Source organism: Amphiprion ocellaris, chromosome 21, assembly GCF_022539595.1.
Source record: "Amphiprion ocellaris isolate individual 3 ecotype Okinawa chromosome 21, ASM2253959v1, whole genome shotgun sequence".
In the NCBI taxonomy this organism is placed as follows: Eukaryota; Metazoa; Chordata; class Actinopteri; family Pomacentridae; genus Amphiprion; species Amphiprion ocellaris.
The window spans coordinates 24,069,037-24,082,474 of record NC_072786.1 but is presented as its reverse complement, the minus strand read 5'-3'; the positions used below and the strand labels follow the sequence as shown (position 1 = coordinate 24,082,474).

General features: G+C 41.9%; 1 protein-coding gene across 19 annotated transcripts in view; it reads left to right on the top strand.

Moving 5' to 3' along the window:
• The window catches only part of nav3 (neuron navigator 3), a 534,705-nt gene that overhangs the window by 364,478 nt on the left and 156,789 nt on the right, over positions 1-13,438 (top strand). For all 19 annotated transcript variants that reach the window (XM_055006838.1, XM_055006839.1, XM_055006834.1 and 16 more), the window contains 2 exons: positions 3,669-3,786; positions 7,251-7,303. In XM_055006838.1, the coding sequence (XP_054862813.1) occupies positions 3,669-3,786; positions 7,251-7,303 (171 nt within the window). The remainder of the gene's footprint in view (positions 1-3,668; positions 3,787-7,250; positions 7,304-13,438) is intronic.

Here is a 13,438-nt window from a genome sequence, read left to right as displayed (position 1 = left end):
AAATGGTTTTAATTGAGAGCGGTGTGTGAGGTAAATGAGGGGAAAAGGGATTTTTTTCATCATGAGAAACGGTTAGGTTTTATGAGGGAATTTCTTGGGAAACTATTTGAAATTCGGAGAAAAACCCAAACTTCATCAGGAGAGCATCAGAAAAAGATTTATTCTACTTTTTGAGTGGCAGATCCCCACCCTCATGGAAAATCTTACATTTCTGAGGGGATTTCCACCTTCCAAAGTCCTACATTCTGCTCAGACCTGTGTTGCTTTTCTGTTTTAATCTGCGGATAACAAGAAAAGTTCCAACAGGCAAGTCAGTGTCTTTATATGGGCTGCTACAGATAGTCTTTTCAATCCCAGAATCTCAGTTCAAGCCTAGCAGGAAGGAAGAGTTCCTCCATGGCTGTCTGTGGAAATTTGTATCAAACACATCCCAGCTCACAGTGGGAAGAACTGGAGCCTTTTCTGGTTCAGGTTGTGAAAGTTTGGAGATCAGAGAGCAAAGGTAAAGTTTTTAGTACAACCAATAGGGCTGGGCGATAAATCGATTTTATCGGTTAATTCGAGTTTGTACTTAATGTCGATTTGTTTTAATGAAAATCGATTTTCTCATCAACATCCGCCACCAACGCCTTCCCGCTGGGCTCCCGTAGTTCAGAGTGCGCCCCCCCCCCGCGCGCTTGATACAAAAACAACATGGCAGCGAGCGGCGCAGATCTAAAGACGCGTGTCCACTAGATGGGATTTTTCCGCACGGCAACGCACCACATCTGAAAATCACACGGACGGCAGGCGGTCACTAGCGAACCACAACATGGTCACATGACAGCACTGAGCAACAGCAGGCCGCTACGTGGTGACGTCACTGAGCTTTCAGCTGGACAGTCCTGCAGACAAGTCGGATAAACACAGCGGCTCGGCCGCAAACTTTCCCGTTTATTTCAAAAACACGTCAGCGAAAAGTATTTCTGAAAGCATTTGAGGCGAGAAACAATCTGTGCAGCAGCTGAATCTGTCCTCGTTTTATGTCACCGACGCCTAGTTTAGAAGTTTGAGGACAGTTTCACTATGTGTGGAATCTCCGCACGCCTCACTGAATTTGCATTAAGTACTTTATGCAAATGAGCTGCGGCTCTCTCCAGGTAAACACACCGGATCACAGCTGGAAACGCACCACAACCGGACCAGCATGCCACATGCGGCGCATTTCCAGCTGTGATCCGGTGTGTTTACCTGGAGAGGGCTGCAGCTCATTTACATAAAGTAGACTGGACTCCAGCCTGCAGAGATTAGGTAGAGGGTAAAAAAAGAATCGGATAAATCTTGAATCGGGATTTTTTGTGAAAAAATCTGAGATTTTTTTTTTTTTTAGGCCATATCGCCCAGCCCTAACAACCAACCTTTTTGAGATGGAGGACAATCCTTCTTCAGTCTGCTTTACTGAGGCCGAGCACTTGGAGGCCAAATGTGATTCAAGTCTTTCGTCATTGGAGGCTGGTGAAACCGCAACAGCTGTCCAGATCAGTCTGTCTGCCGATGGACAAAGCACCGCTTATCAGTCGGCTTATGGGCTCTAATGAAAGACAAAGCGGCTGTTAAGAGCTTTAGTTGACAATACAAAAGATTACTTGACATGCTGCTCTTCCGGCTTTGACAGATACAGTTAGGAAAGTGAATCCACCTGTTACTGCAGATGTCTTGACCGGTGATTCATTCAGAAGATAAGTGATCCATTTAAGTAAAGTCACTGGGTTTTAACATTCTTCTGACTTGTGCCGAGTTTTGCTTCAGCGTCTGTGTTTGAGTTCTCCGAAGTTTCTGTACAGGAGTTTTCATTTCTGCATGAAAACACAGACCAGGAGTTCAGGAGATGTCTGAAACACTGCACTTTGTCTTCCATTTGGATAGTGCATCTGCAGTGAGTGCAGGCTGTCATATTAACATCAATCTAATGTCAGAATGTTTGTCAAAACCATTTTCTGTATCTGTCCCCCGGGGAAAGATCACAAACAGTGTGGTTCTCGTTTCAGTCAATGCCTGATGAAATATTTGTGTTTGAGTAGCAAGGATGTGCAAGGAGTCTGAATGTTTGGACATCGCTCCCTGGCAGGACATTTACCACTTTGCTGTAGTGAAGACTCACAGGCAGAGCAGAATGCAGGTGGGACGGGTGGTGTGGAGGAGATGTCAGCACTTGTCCAAGGTTATTGATGTCTGTCAGGCTAAAGTCAAACACTCATCTTTTCTTACCTTGCATCATTCTGTTTGCAGTTTATACGCTCTAGCTTAATGTTTCTACTCTTGTCAATCTACCTCACTTGTTTATTTCTATGTAGCATATTGGATTCTGTAAAGCTTTGTGGTAATGCAGTTTTGAGCATTTTTAGATGAGTTTGACTGAATGTAGCTGTGAAGTGTTGAGGACACTGCAGTCATCCATGTTTTTCTTCATAACTCACTAAGTTTTTGGCATCCAGTGCAGTTGCACTAAAACTCTGTCAGAAAGGACAGAATGTCATAAAACTGTCATTTCTAAATGCAATACTCTATATGCAAATGTTCATGTTACCTAGTGAGGTTAAGTTAGTTTGGAGGAAACAGCAGAAAATGTCGTTAAGTCATGTGATCCATCTGTGCTAGGTTGTAATGTGGTTTATAAATTTGCTTTTGCCATGGTATTTGTGTAGAAACTGGAAAATCAAAACTGCTAAATGTTTCATACATGCATGTCTTTGCAATTTCTACACAACGTTTTATGTCCTATTTAATGCTCCAAGATATACACTACCACTCAAAAGTTTGGGGTCACTTAGAAATGTCCTGATTTTTGAAAGAAAAGCATTTTTTCGATGAAGATTGCATTAAATGAATCATAAATCCAGCCTAGACATTGCTAATGTGGTAAATGACTATTCTAGCTGGAAACAGCTGATTTTTAATGGAATATCTCCATAGAGGTACAGAGGAACATTTCCAGCAACCATCACTCCTGTGTTCTAATGCTACATTGTGTTAGCTAATGGTGTTGAAAGGCTAACTGATGATTAGAAAACCCTTGTGCATATATTTTAGCATATGAACATTATTAATTCTTTATTTAACCAGGTAAAATCAGTTGAGAACAATTTCTCATTTACAATGATGACCTGGCAAGAGGCCCCAGCAGAAAGAAAGATAACAAATAAACAATACACGTACAAAAACAGGACACACAAGTGTTTAAATAGAGATTAAAATAGCCTAGATTAATGCTAGAAAAACAGTTAATAAAAGTGAACAAAAGTGTGAGTTTTTATGGAAAACATGAAATTTTCTGGGTGATCCCAAACTTTTGAATGGTTGTGTACTTTGGGCTGAAAACATGACTTTAGCTACTTAACAATAAAATGAGTATTTACAAAAACAGACTCTTCACTAAGAGGATTCATCTCCAGATTATGTAATTATTTTCTTTACAATGTCTACTCATTCAAGAATCCTGTATTCCACCCTCACTGATTCCTTTAATCAACTGTCTGCTGTACAGACATGCATGGATAATTTTGGGGTCCTGTGGGGCCAGTCTACCTGAAAGTGTAAAATCTGTAAAACCCCGCTGTGTATACACACACACCTCCTCTTTATCTGTGTTTTTCACACACACTGACAGAGTGTTTGTTCTGCTGTTGCAGATTTACACAGACTGGGCCAATCACTACCTAGCCAAGTCTGGCTGTCCACGCCTCATCAAGGACCTGAGCCAGGACGTCACCGATGGAGTCCTGCTGGCACAGATCATCCAGATCATAGGTGGGCATCTGCACACACACACACACACACACACACACACACTATTCAGGTGCTGTGTTTATCTTTCAGTTGTCTAAATATACAGCTCGCTGCTTCTTTTCCAACTTACTGAACCCACTCTAATTATCTAATCAGCCGTAATCTACAGAGAAATCTTGACAGGACAGAAACACTGACTTCTGTTATCCAAACAGTGTATCGTCTTACTTCAGCTGTAAGCCTCAATATTTAAAAAGGAATATTAATGATGTACAGATGGATAAAACCATGTATTATCAACAGTGTTCAAACACTGCATGTGTCTATAATTCATTGTGTCTGCTAGATGAAGCGATTAGCCTCTCTGTCTCTCTCACACACGCTGTCTTTGTTGTGGGTGTTGGAGCAGAGCTGTGTCTCGGTCTGATATTTGGGCCAAATCGCAGCAGCTCTTCTGTGTTTTGGGTGCTGGGCGAGCTGCAGCAGCAGAGATCTATGACTCTGACACCCAGGGGTGCAGAGGATCCAAGTGGAGCCCAGAGAGTCCTTACTTCTCAACCTTTTTTCTCTCTCTCTTTTTGTCTCATGTGTCTCGCTCTCTCTCCCTTACAGTTCAACTTTTTCTAGGTCTCCCTCTCACATTTTGTCTCTTTCATTCCTTTTATTTCTCTGTCTGATCTTGCTTTCCTGTTTCCTTGTGCTTTCTCTCTCTCTCTGTCGTACCAGCGCTGCGTGGGAACACATTACTCAGCAGCCCATTACAGTAACATGATTACCTCTTCCAGAGACCAGTTTAAGGAATTCAAATTAAAATGCTGTAATCTCATTACAGCTACTACTCTCAGTGACACTCTGGTAGTTCAGCATTTGAGGCAGAGGCAGCTTTTTTTTTTTGCTGTCTCACAGGGAGGTGGATGGACTGGCATTGATTAAATATTTCATCTTGTGGACAGACGGGTCAGTGATGTGTTAGTTAAGTGCAGCAGCAGCAGTGGTCTCCTGACACAAATGAATGGATCTCTTAGTCATGAGTTTTTGGATGCACGCAGAAGGCCAAATCATGCTTTCCGTGTGCACGTGTCCACAGGGGAATGGAAGGCGCTGTGTAACGTAAATTTCATCACCAACCCAAGTTCTCTTGTGGACTTCATTTAATGCAGTGACACCATTTCTGCACCCTGGGCTTAGCAGCACTAAAGACGACTAAGATTGGTTTAAAAAAACACAAACATGGCAGGGCATTTTCCCCACCTAAAGGAGAATGATAATGAGATACAGTCAGACCATTCTCCAGGACTGTGGAGATATGTCTGGCAATGCAAGTCTAACGATGTTCTCTGTGTGTAGCCCAAAATTTGCGACCACGCAGACTATCCACAATGTACATGTGCAAACAAACAAATAGTGCTTAAAACAAATGTTTGTCATGTGTGAGGAGATTCTCCTTCATCCACATATTTACAACTAGAAAAGCACTCAGAGAGCGCAGTACTCCACCAAGGCTGTTCATTCCCCCATATGGCATTGTCAGAAGTTAGAAGAAGTTAATTCTTTAACGCTCCAACCCATTTACACAAAAGCTGGCATACCATGGTGGGAAATTAGCAGCAGCCAGATACTGGTTTAACATGAAGTGGTTGGTAGATTTAAGGCACAAAATGATAATTTACTAGTCTTCAGCAGTAATTTTTGTTGGTAAATGAGAGACATTAGAATCGGTCATGTCTGCATCTTCAAACCAAAAACAAGGAAGTGAATTCAGTGATGTACCTGCATTACGTTTGTGCTAAGGACTGCTATGATTGGTGGAACTCACGGGAGGCTGGCCAAAATTGCAGAAACGTTGTGGTGATTGGACAAAATTGCAAGGTCGCGCAGAACACGCGGAGATTGGTTGAATTCGCGTGAATTTGCGCGATCGCAACATCGCAAATTCCTGGAAGGACTGTATATTACTTCTGTTGTATTCAAATCATTGCAGATGGCCACAAGAAGAAATGCCCATATTGTTTGCAACAATAGGACAAAGATCTGACTAACTGGGCTTTTCATTTATGACACAATATTGAAAAATTAATGCTCTATTCTGTTGTCGTCCCCGCCGAGTCAACAATATGCTGAGAACTGACTCACACATGAACATTTGTAATGTTCAACTGTATGCATTTCTTCTATCTGAATACAGATACAGAGACGGATCATTTTCTTGGTTTAACACATACAGAAAATGACGTCTCTGTCACTTCTAGGGCATATTATGAACAGAACAAAGACAGCAGAATAGGATGAATGACTGGATGGATTAGATAGAGTAAACACATTGAGCAACTTCATTTTACAGTGTTTCCATCTAGTTTCTTACCAGCAGTTGATTCCTTTAACACTCTGAAGCAGTTTTTTGCTGCTGTCACATTTTTATTACCACTCTGTGGTCGCATTGTTCACTGCAATATAAATTCCTAGTCATTAGTACAGTCATTAACTAGCCTTAACCAAGAAGTTTTCAGTTAACTTCAGGACTTTTTGTGAGGTTAAAATCTGTCTGAAGGCACTGGCAAACAATGTCACTAGTCATAAGGATCATTTTAGGATGAAATAAGACAAACTTCTGTCATTAACTTTGAATGAGCTGCATATAAGCCTGTATTTAGGAGTCAGCTGGTTTTACTTCAGAGTTGGACCTCATGGCCACGCTGTGAGAATAAGACTTCAGGAGCTGCATTCAATCCCTGGAACCAAGCTCATTGTTGACGTTCAGTAAATACTTCCAAACTGACAGCTTGCTGAAGCCAGTAATCACCACTTGCTGACGAGTAATGAGTAATTCATTACAGGTTTTTTTTATTTTCTAAACTTGCCCAGAAGCAGCTCTTACGCAATCTTGTCTTGGTGTCTTTTCAGACGCTTCTCTTAGACATTCTTTTTCTTCTGTCTGCCTTTGCTCTCTCTCTCTCTCTGTCTCTTTTGTCTTTGTGTCCCAGTCAGTGTTTTAAACTTCTCTCTTTCTGGGACTCCGTCTCTTTATCGCCCTCACACACACACACTCAGACACACACACATTTTCCTGTTTGTTACGTATGCTGCCTCTCTTACTAAAGCTGTCTGTCTGCCTAAATCTCTTTTTTTCCCTCTTACTTCCTCCATCTCACGTTCTCTCTCTCTCTCTCTCTCTCTGTTGGACTGAAACTTTACCCTCCCTGCTCGCCCAAACAGACAATGAGGCCAAGCTGGCCTGTCAGTAACTCTCTGGCGGCAGCTGACGAATTAGGCAGCTTTGCTTCCCAGACCTCTCCTGCATCACTCTGCACCTCAACACACACACACACACTCATGCACCTCCACGTGCACGCTCCTATGCTAACATCAACAGAGGTTTCCTGCTGGATCTGTGCACCTGAACTCAGAAGTCACCGGACGTCAGGATGTTAAAGTTAAGTGTGGGACGACGGTGAAAATCTCATCTGTCTGTTTCCTTTCTCACGCAGCAAATGAGAAGGTGGAGGATATCAATGGCAGCCCCAGGAGCCAGTCGCAAATGGTGAGTGGAACTGTTCTATTCAAACTCATCCATCCTTTACAGCACTGCTGCCTGGGAGAGAATTATGTTAATGAAGAATATTTACATGAAGCACTGACTTTGCACTGCTCCACTTCTGAGCTGTAATGGAGTTTTGCATTTGCAGTTTTGTACTTTATGACTGAATAAAACAGAGAGCAGCAGTGATAGAAACTCACATCCCAGTGTAATGACGATTACATGTAGTAACACTGACAAATATACATTGTGCAGCGTTTAGGTGATGTTCTCATGATAAACATCCCCTGACTGTCTGCATTATAAACCTCTGATTGGAAATGTATTTATGTATCACTTAATTTAAGATTTTATTAGACCACCTCACTTAATATGGATATATATGGGGATTCTGTTCTGACCGCTCTGTTTTGATTGAGGTAATCAAGAGATGAGATTAAAATAACAGATTTATACATCATCCCAGCAGTAAAAAAAAGTAACTGTGCATTTTTAAAGCACCAACCATCCATTTTGAGCTACTTTCTACTCCACTACATTTCAGTTTCTGAAAAGGAAAGACTTGCTTTCTTCCAGACTGAGATTTGACATAAAAACTACATCATGATAAAACCTATGAAATACAAGACCTTTATATTTTAACGGCTCCTTTTAATCTTTTTAGCGATCTCCTGTAAAAGAGAAAACCTGGGACACCTTGTTACGTTTCAGATCTTTGTAAAGTGTCAGAATTCCAAAAAAGCAAACTAAACTTATCAGATGGTTTCTTTCATATTAAATGAATCCCAAATAAGTGAAACTGGTCAATATTTAATACAAATTGATTCGAAAACAGTCAAAAAAAAATCTATACTTTTGTGTAGCAGAACTTTTTTTTAAGTCAAAACTGTTAATTATCTCATAACCTGTCACATTTATTCCATAATCCTTTCATGGTAGGAAACCACTAGCCAAATCATAACATTTTTTTAAACTTAAAATTAACTACATTCATGCAATAAGTGTGTTTATTTTGCTGGTAATAGTTTACGAGAGCAGAAATTTGCACTTGCCTTGGAGATTTTTCTCTGTTGTTGCATTGGTGCTTTTATTTTAGTAAAGGATTTAAGTCCTTCTGCCACCATCTGTGATACCTTCACACTGGAACACCATTAATGAGCACCTTTAGCTGATTTCCATTTGAAAGGATCCATTGAAACATGAACTGTCATTGTACTCTTTCACTTTTAATCTCACAAACTGATTAGAATCACCTCTGATCAGAGCCATTCTCAATCCATAACCATCCTCACTACTCAGAGGGATGGTGATGACTGGTTTCAACCGCGTCGCCACTTGTCCAAACAGGCACTAAAGCCATGAAAAGTTCAAACCTTACCATCTTCGACTTACTGTGCCATTTTCAATAATCTGCAGTTCTGGCTGCCATGCAGCTGAGCGATGTTGGCGGTGTCGTGTTTCCTCTGTTAATGAGATGACGGCCTGTATAACCGCTGATTGTCGTCACTCTCAGATAATTACCCCTCACTTTAACTAGAGTTGACTAAGTGTTTATGCAGTGTTGGTTTGCCCTGGCATCTGCCCTCCTGCCATTAAAAGTGACTAAAGCTATTTAGCTGCTTCGGCTCACTTTCTTACTAAGACGTGGTGGGTGAGCAGAGTGTTGGGTCCTGGCATTGTGTCTTTTGTGTGTCAGTCTTTGTCAATGGATGTGAGAGGTGAGCTGTTTGTCTCTGCACACACATTGACCAAATATGTGTGTCAATATTTCAACTGCGGGTTGGTTTTAATAGATGATATCCAGGAAAGGCAGATTTGTGGATCCTAGCTGAACTCTGTCATTCAGGGCTACACTTCCTCCCGCTTTCTACGCTCGGTCAACAACAGGCTCCTGATACAACCACCACAACAGGGCCGGTCCATAGCTAGACTCTTCTCTTCTGTGGTTTCCCAGTGGTAGTATGACTTACCAAACTCTATTCAAGCTGCAGAGTCTCTCTCTGTCTTTAAGAAAAGACTAAAAAACAGCTCTTCACTGAACACCTTTGCACTTGACAGCCTGCAAAAAAAAAAAAAAAGTCCTGTTACCTCCTGCACTGCCTGTAGACACCACGGCCCTATTATCACACTTGAACTTGTTTCATGACTTTTATGTAGGTTGTTTTCTCCTGATTAGATCCTTGCTCGTGTTGTGTCTACTCTCAGATGTACGTCACTTTGGATAAAATTGGATAAAAAAAGAATTGTAGATGAACCCTCTGGAAACGTCTAAAGAAAATCAGTGTCCCAACACTGGAATGTACCAAAAAGTATTTTACAACTGCTTAGGGTTGGGGTTAGGGCACTGTTTTCAGCTGTTTCATGTTTTCCTCCATGGTGTGTCCAGCTGTAGTGGAAGCAGACCGTGCACTCAACATTAAAGGACCAGGAAGGAAGAAAATGTTATGGTCATGTGAACTCTGCTAACCCTGGATGTTAGTGTGTGAGTTCAATGTGTCCAAACAAAACTCCTGTACAGTGATGTTTCTTGTCACATACAGTGATTCTAGAAACAGCTGACTGATGCACTGGTCACTAAGGGCGAACTGCTGCAGCACTGCAAGCGTGTGGTTTGATACACCGGCATAGTCTGTGTGTGTTTGTGTGTGTTTGTGTGCAATTTGCTCTTTGTCTCAGTCACTTACTAAGCCCATTGATCCACCACCTGCTCCGACCGCAGAGGGTCCGGCCAGCTTGGGAAAATGAAGTCTGAGGAAGCACGGCTGCTTATAGTGTGGGCGAAAAGGGAAGGAAATATCTGACATTCAGACACTTCTACAAAGACGCAGCCAACTAACAGAACCGCTGTATGGAAAAAATCGATGTTTATGCTGTGGCAAGTGAAAGGAGCAATTTGCTAAGTAGTTTGTTTGAAGACATGCCAGTGCTGAGTTTGCATCAGGATACTTTCACAAAAGTTATCAACAGCCTAAAGTTGGTTTCTCAAGCTGGTGCAGAACTCTCACCAAATATACAGGATAAAGATGTATTGCACAATTGTAACGCAGTTTCAGTAGGTGTGTAGAGAGTTGGTGGTATATTGGTAATTCTTTAAACAAATCACAATCTTCTTGGGAAATGCTGAGTCCAGGAAGCAGTGGCATGTCCCTGCGAAATAGTGGCAGGGGAGTTGTTTTGGTGCATTTTCATGTAGGCAGAGAAAGTACTGTTATTAAAATGGCTAATTCACAAAAAAAAAAAAAGCACGCAGGACTGCCTTGCTACATGATCCCAACCAAAACTTGAAAGTTTCTGCATGTGGGCTACTAGTTTGGAGGTTGTTGTTGTTTTGTGTTCTAAAGGAGATTTTGAAAACTGTAGCACATTATAGTGGAAGGAAAGGATAAAACAGCATGAAATGTGTTGCGAAATTGGTAGTCTTATCAAGTATGCTATGGTGCATTATGGCCAACGTGACATAAATTTCATCATCTGCCAAAGTTAGCAAGAGTCTGCACAGACCTCTCTGCAGATGTCTGCATTCAGCCCAAACTATGTGTCTGCTCAGACAATCCATGTGGCTACTACACTGCAAGGTCTAAAGTGTGTATGCACAAAATATGTAGGTGCCAAATTACTGCACATGTATGGGATGCGGCCTCCAAGTGGACCCCAAGCGGACCAGAAAATAATATAATTTAGAACAACTATGCGCCTGTGGTGTCCACAGCTGTCCGCAAGGGAGCATAATCCCGATTTAAGACATAAGAAACTGCAACTTGATCTGAGCTGGCAGTCATGGCAATTTAATCGCCCAGTGTGTGTCCGTGTAGCCCCGATGACGAAGATGCCAAAACTGTCCATTTGTTGAGTTACTAGTCATTCCGTGAGACTTGGTGCTCACAGTTATTTTCTGTCTGTACAAACTCAGTATGAACATTTGAACTTGATCACAACTTAAAGCCTGCGATGTATTTTATTTTCCTGGCTGTGCCAAATGAACTAAACTACCCTAAGAGATAAACGTGATGACACATGAACATATGGCTCTCCAAGTGCAGAAATATTTTGTTTGGCTTTATCCCATGAGTTTGAAGAGTAATATCAATCTGAAACGTAAGTTATTTACTGACAATCTTTTCTCCATTCTGACAAAAGCTGGAGCTATTTTTTAACTCGCAGCTGCATTTTGACAGCACGAGCTGTAAACTTTGGAAAGCGGCCACTGGCCACCTAGCACCTGGAGCTGAAACGCCTTGGCCAGAGACATCACAGTAGCAGCAGCTGTCAGTGGAGGGACAGATGAGTCTGATTTACTTCCTTTGCAAAGTTTTTTGCTCATTTGGGACTTTAGACGATGATCCTTGAGTCACAAGTCTGTTTCTCTAACTGGTGGGCTGCTGCTGGTCTGGTGAGTGGACTGCGGCCAACTAAGCAGCTGCTGGAAGCTGAGAAGCAGAAACCAGCGTGGCATCAGCATCTGCAAGCTTCTCGGCTAATCTACATACATAATACACTCTTTTTCTCTAAATCCTCGTTCACAGTGCGAGAGATCCACAAGTCCGTTGACGTCCAATCATTTCCTGCAGAGCTTGTCCAAAGGAAATTTTTGGCTGACATGTAGACGGTCTGTGAGAGTAATGACCAACAAAACTTGCTTTTCATAGTAATCTGCTGCCAACAGCTAACACAATCACAGACTTTTTTTCCTCCCAAAGTTATCTTGTTTAATGAAAACATGCTCCAGTTGCATTTATCATGGGAGTCAAGGGTAAAATTTTGAGTTTTTTCCATTTATTACAGATCAACTTACTGAATCGCTGAATTCCTGTTAACCTTTCAAATGGAAAGTGCCTTCAACTGGCTTCTGAATACTTAGTCCTTATAATTACAAGGCCAGAGGGTATCACCTCTGACTGCCTGGTGGGCTTATGGGATAGTACTTTAAAGAACAGTGGCATTATGAATTAATAGCACCTTTTACCAGTTCTCCCAACCTACTTGGTCTAATTTGCTCTCATCAAGAACAGTATGTAAAAGAGTCTGACCTTTGATCTCCTTACTATTATAGTGCATAACAAAAGTCTGCACTTATATCATGTAACTATCCTCCATTAGCACTGAAAGGTCTTTTTTTTGCCCACTTGATTGCTGATGTGAAAGTGAAGACGGAAATGTCTGAGCTTTTAAAATGCTGCCCTAGAACTTTACTTCAACTTAAGGTTTAGAAATACATTAAAATAGGAGTTAAAGTGACACTTACTGCCTGAAATGAAATATTTCTTTCGCATTTTGTCGGCCAGTAAAACGTCCACATTACTAAGCCACAACAATAAAATCTAATGTTGTGTGTGTCTTGTGCTGACAAAACAGCTCTGGCCCACCAAGTCTGACGCTACAAGACCTCTGAAGGTGTTCTGTAGTATCAGTCACCAAGTTGTAAGCTGCAGATCAGTTAAATCGTAGAGGTTGCAAGGTGAGCTGCACAGTGGCTCGGTGGATAGCAATGTTGCCTTGCAGCTAGATGATCATCAGTTCGCATCCCGGCCTAGGCCTGGGATCTTGCATGGAGTTTGCATGTTCTCCTTGTGCATGCATTGGTTTTCTCCAGGTACTCCGGCTTCCTCCCACAGTCCAAAAACATGCTGATGCTTAATTGTTGATTCTAAATTACCCATAGGTGTGAATGTGAGTGTGATTGTTTGCCTCTATGTGTAGCCCTGTGATAGACTGGCCACCTGTCCAGGGTGTCCAGAGTCAGGCTCCAGCCCCTCTCACGACCCTAATGAGGATTAAGTGGATAGTTTATTAAGTGTATAGTTAACGGGTGGGTAGAGGTTGATCTGGTGGATTTTGGAGACCAACTTCCTCAAACCATTCCTGAACAATTTTTGTAGTTTGAGAGGGAGCATTGTTCTGCTGAAAAAGGGCAATCAGGGAATACCATTGCCATGAAAGGGTGAATGAGGTCTGCAGTAATGTTTATGATAGGAGCTGCATCCACATGAATGTAGGACCCAAGATTTTCCAGCAGAACGTTATCCAGAGCATCAAACAGCCTCTGTCAGCTTGTCTTTTTCCCATCGTGCTCCCTGCTGCCAGCTCTTCTCCAGGTAAATGACACACATTTGATGTAAAGGAAAATGTGATTCATCGGCC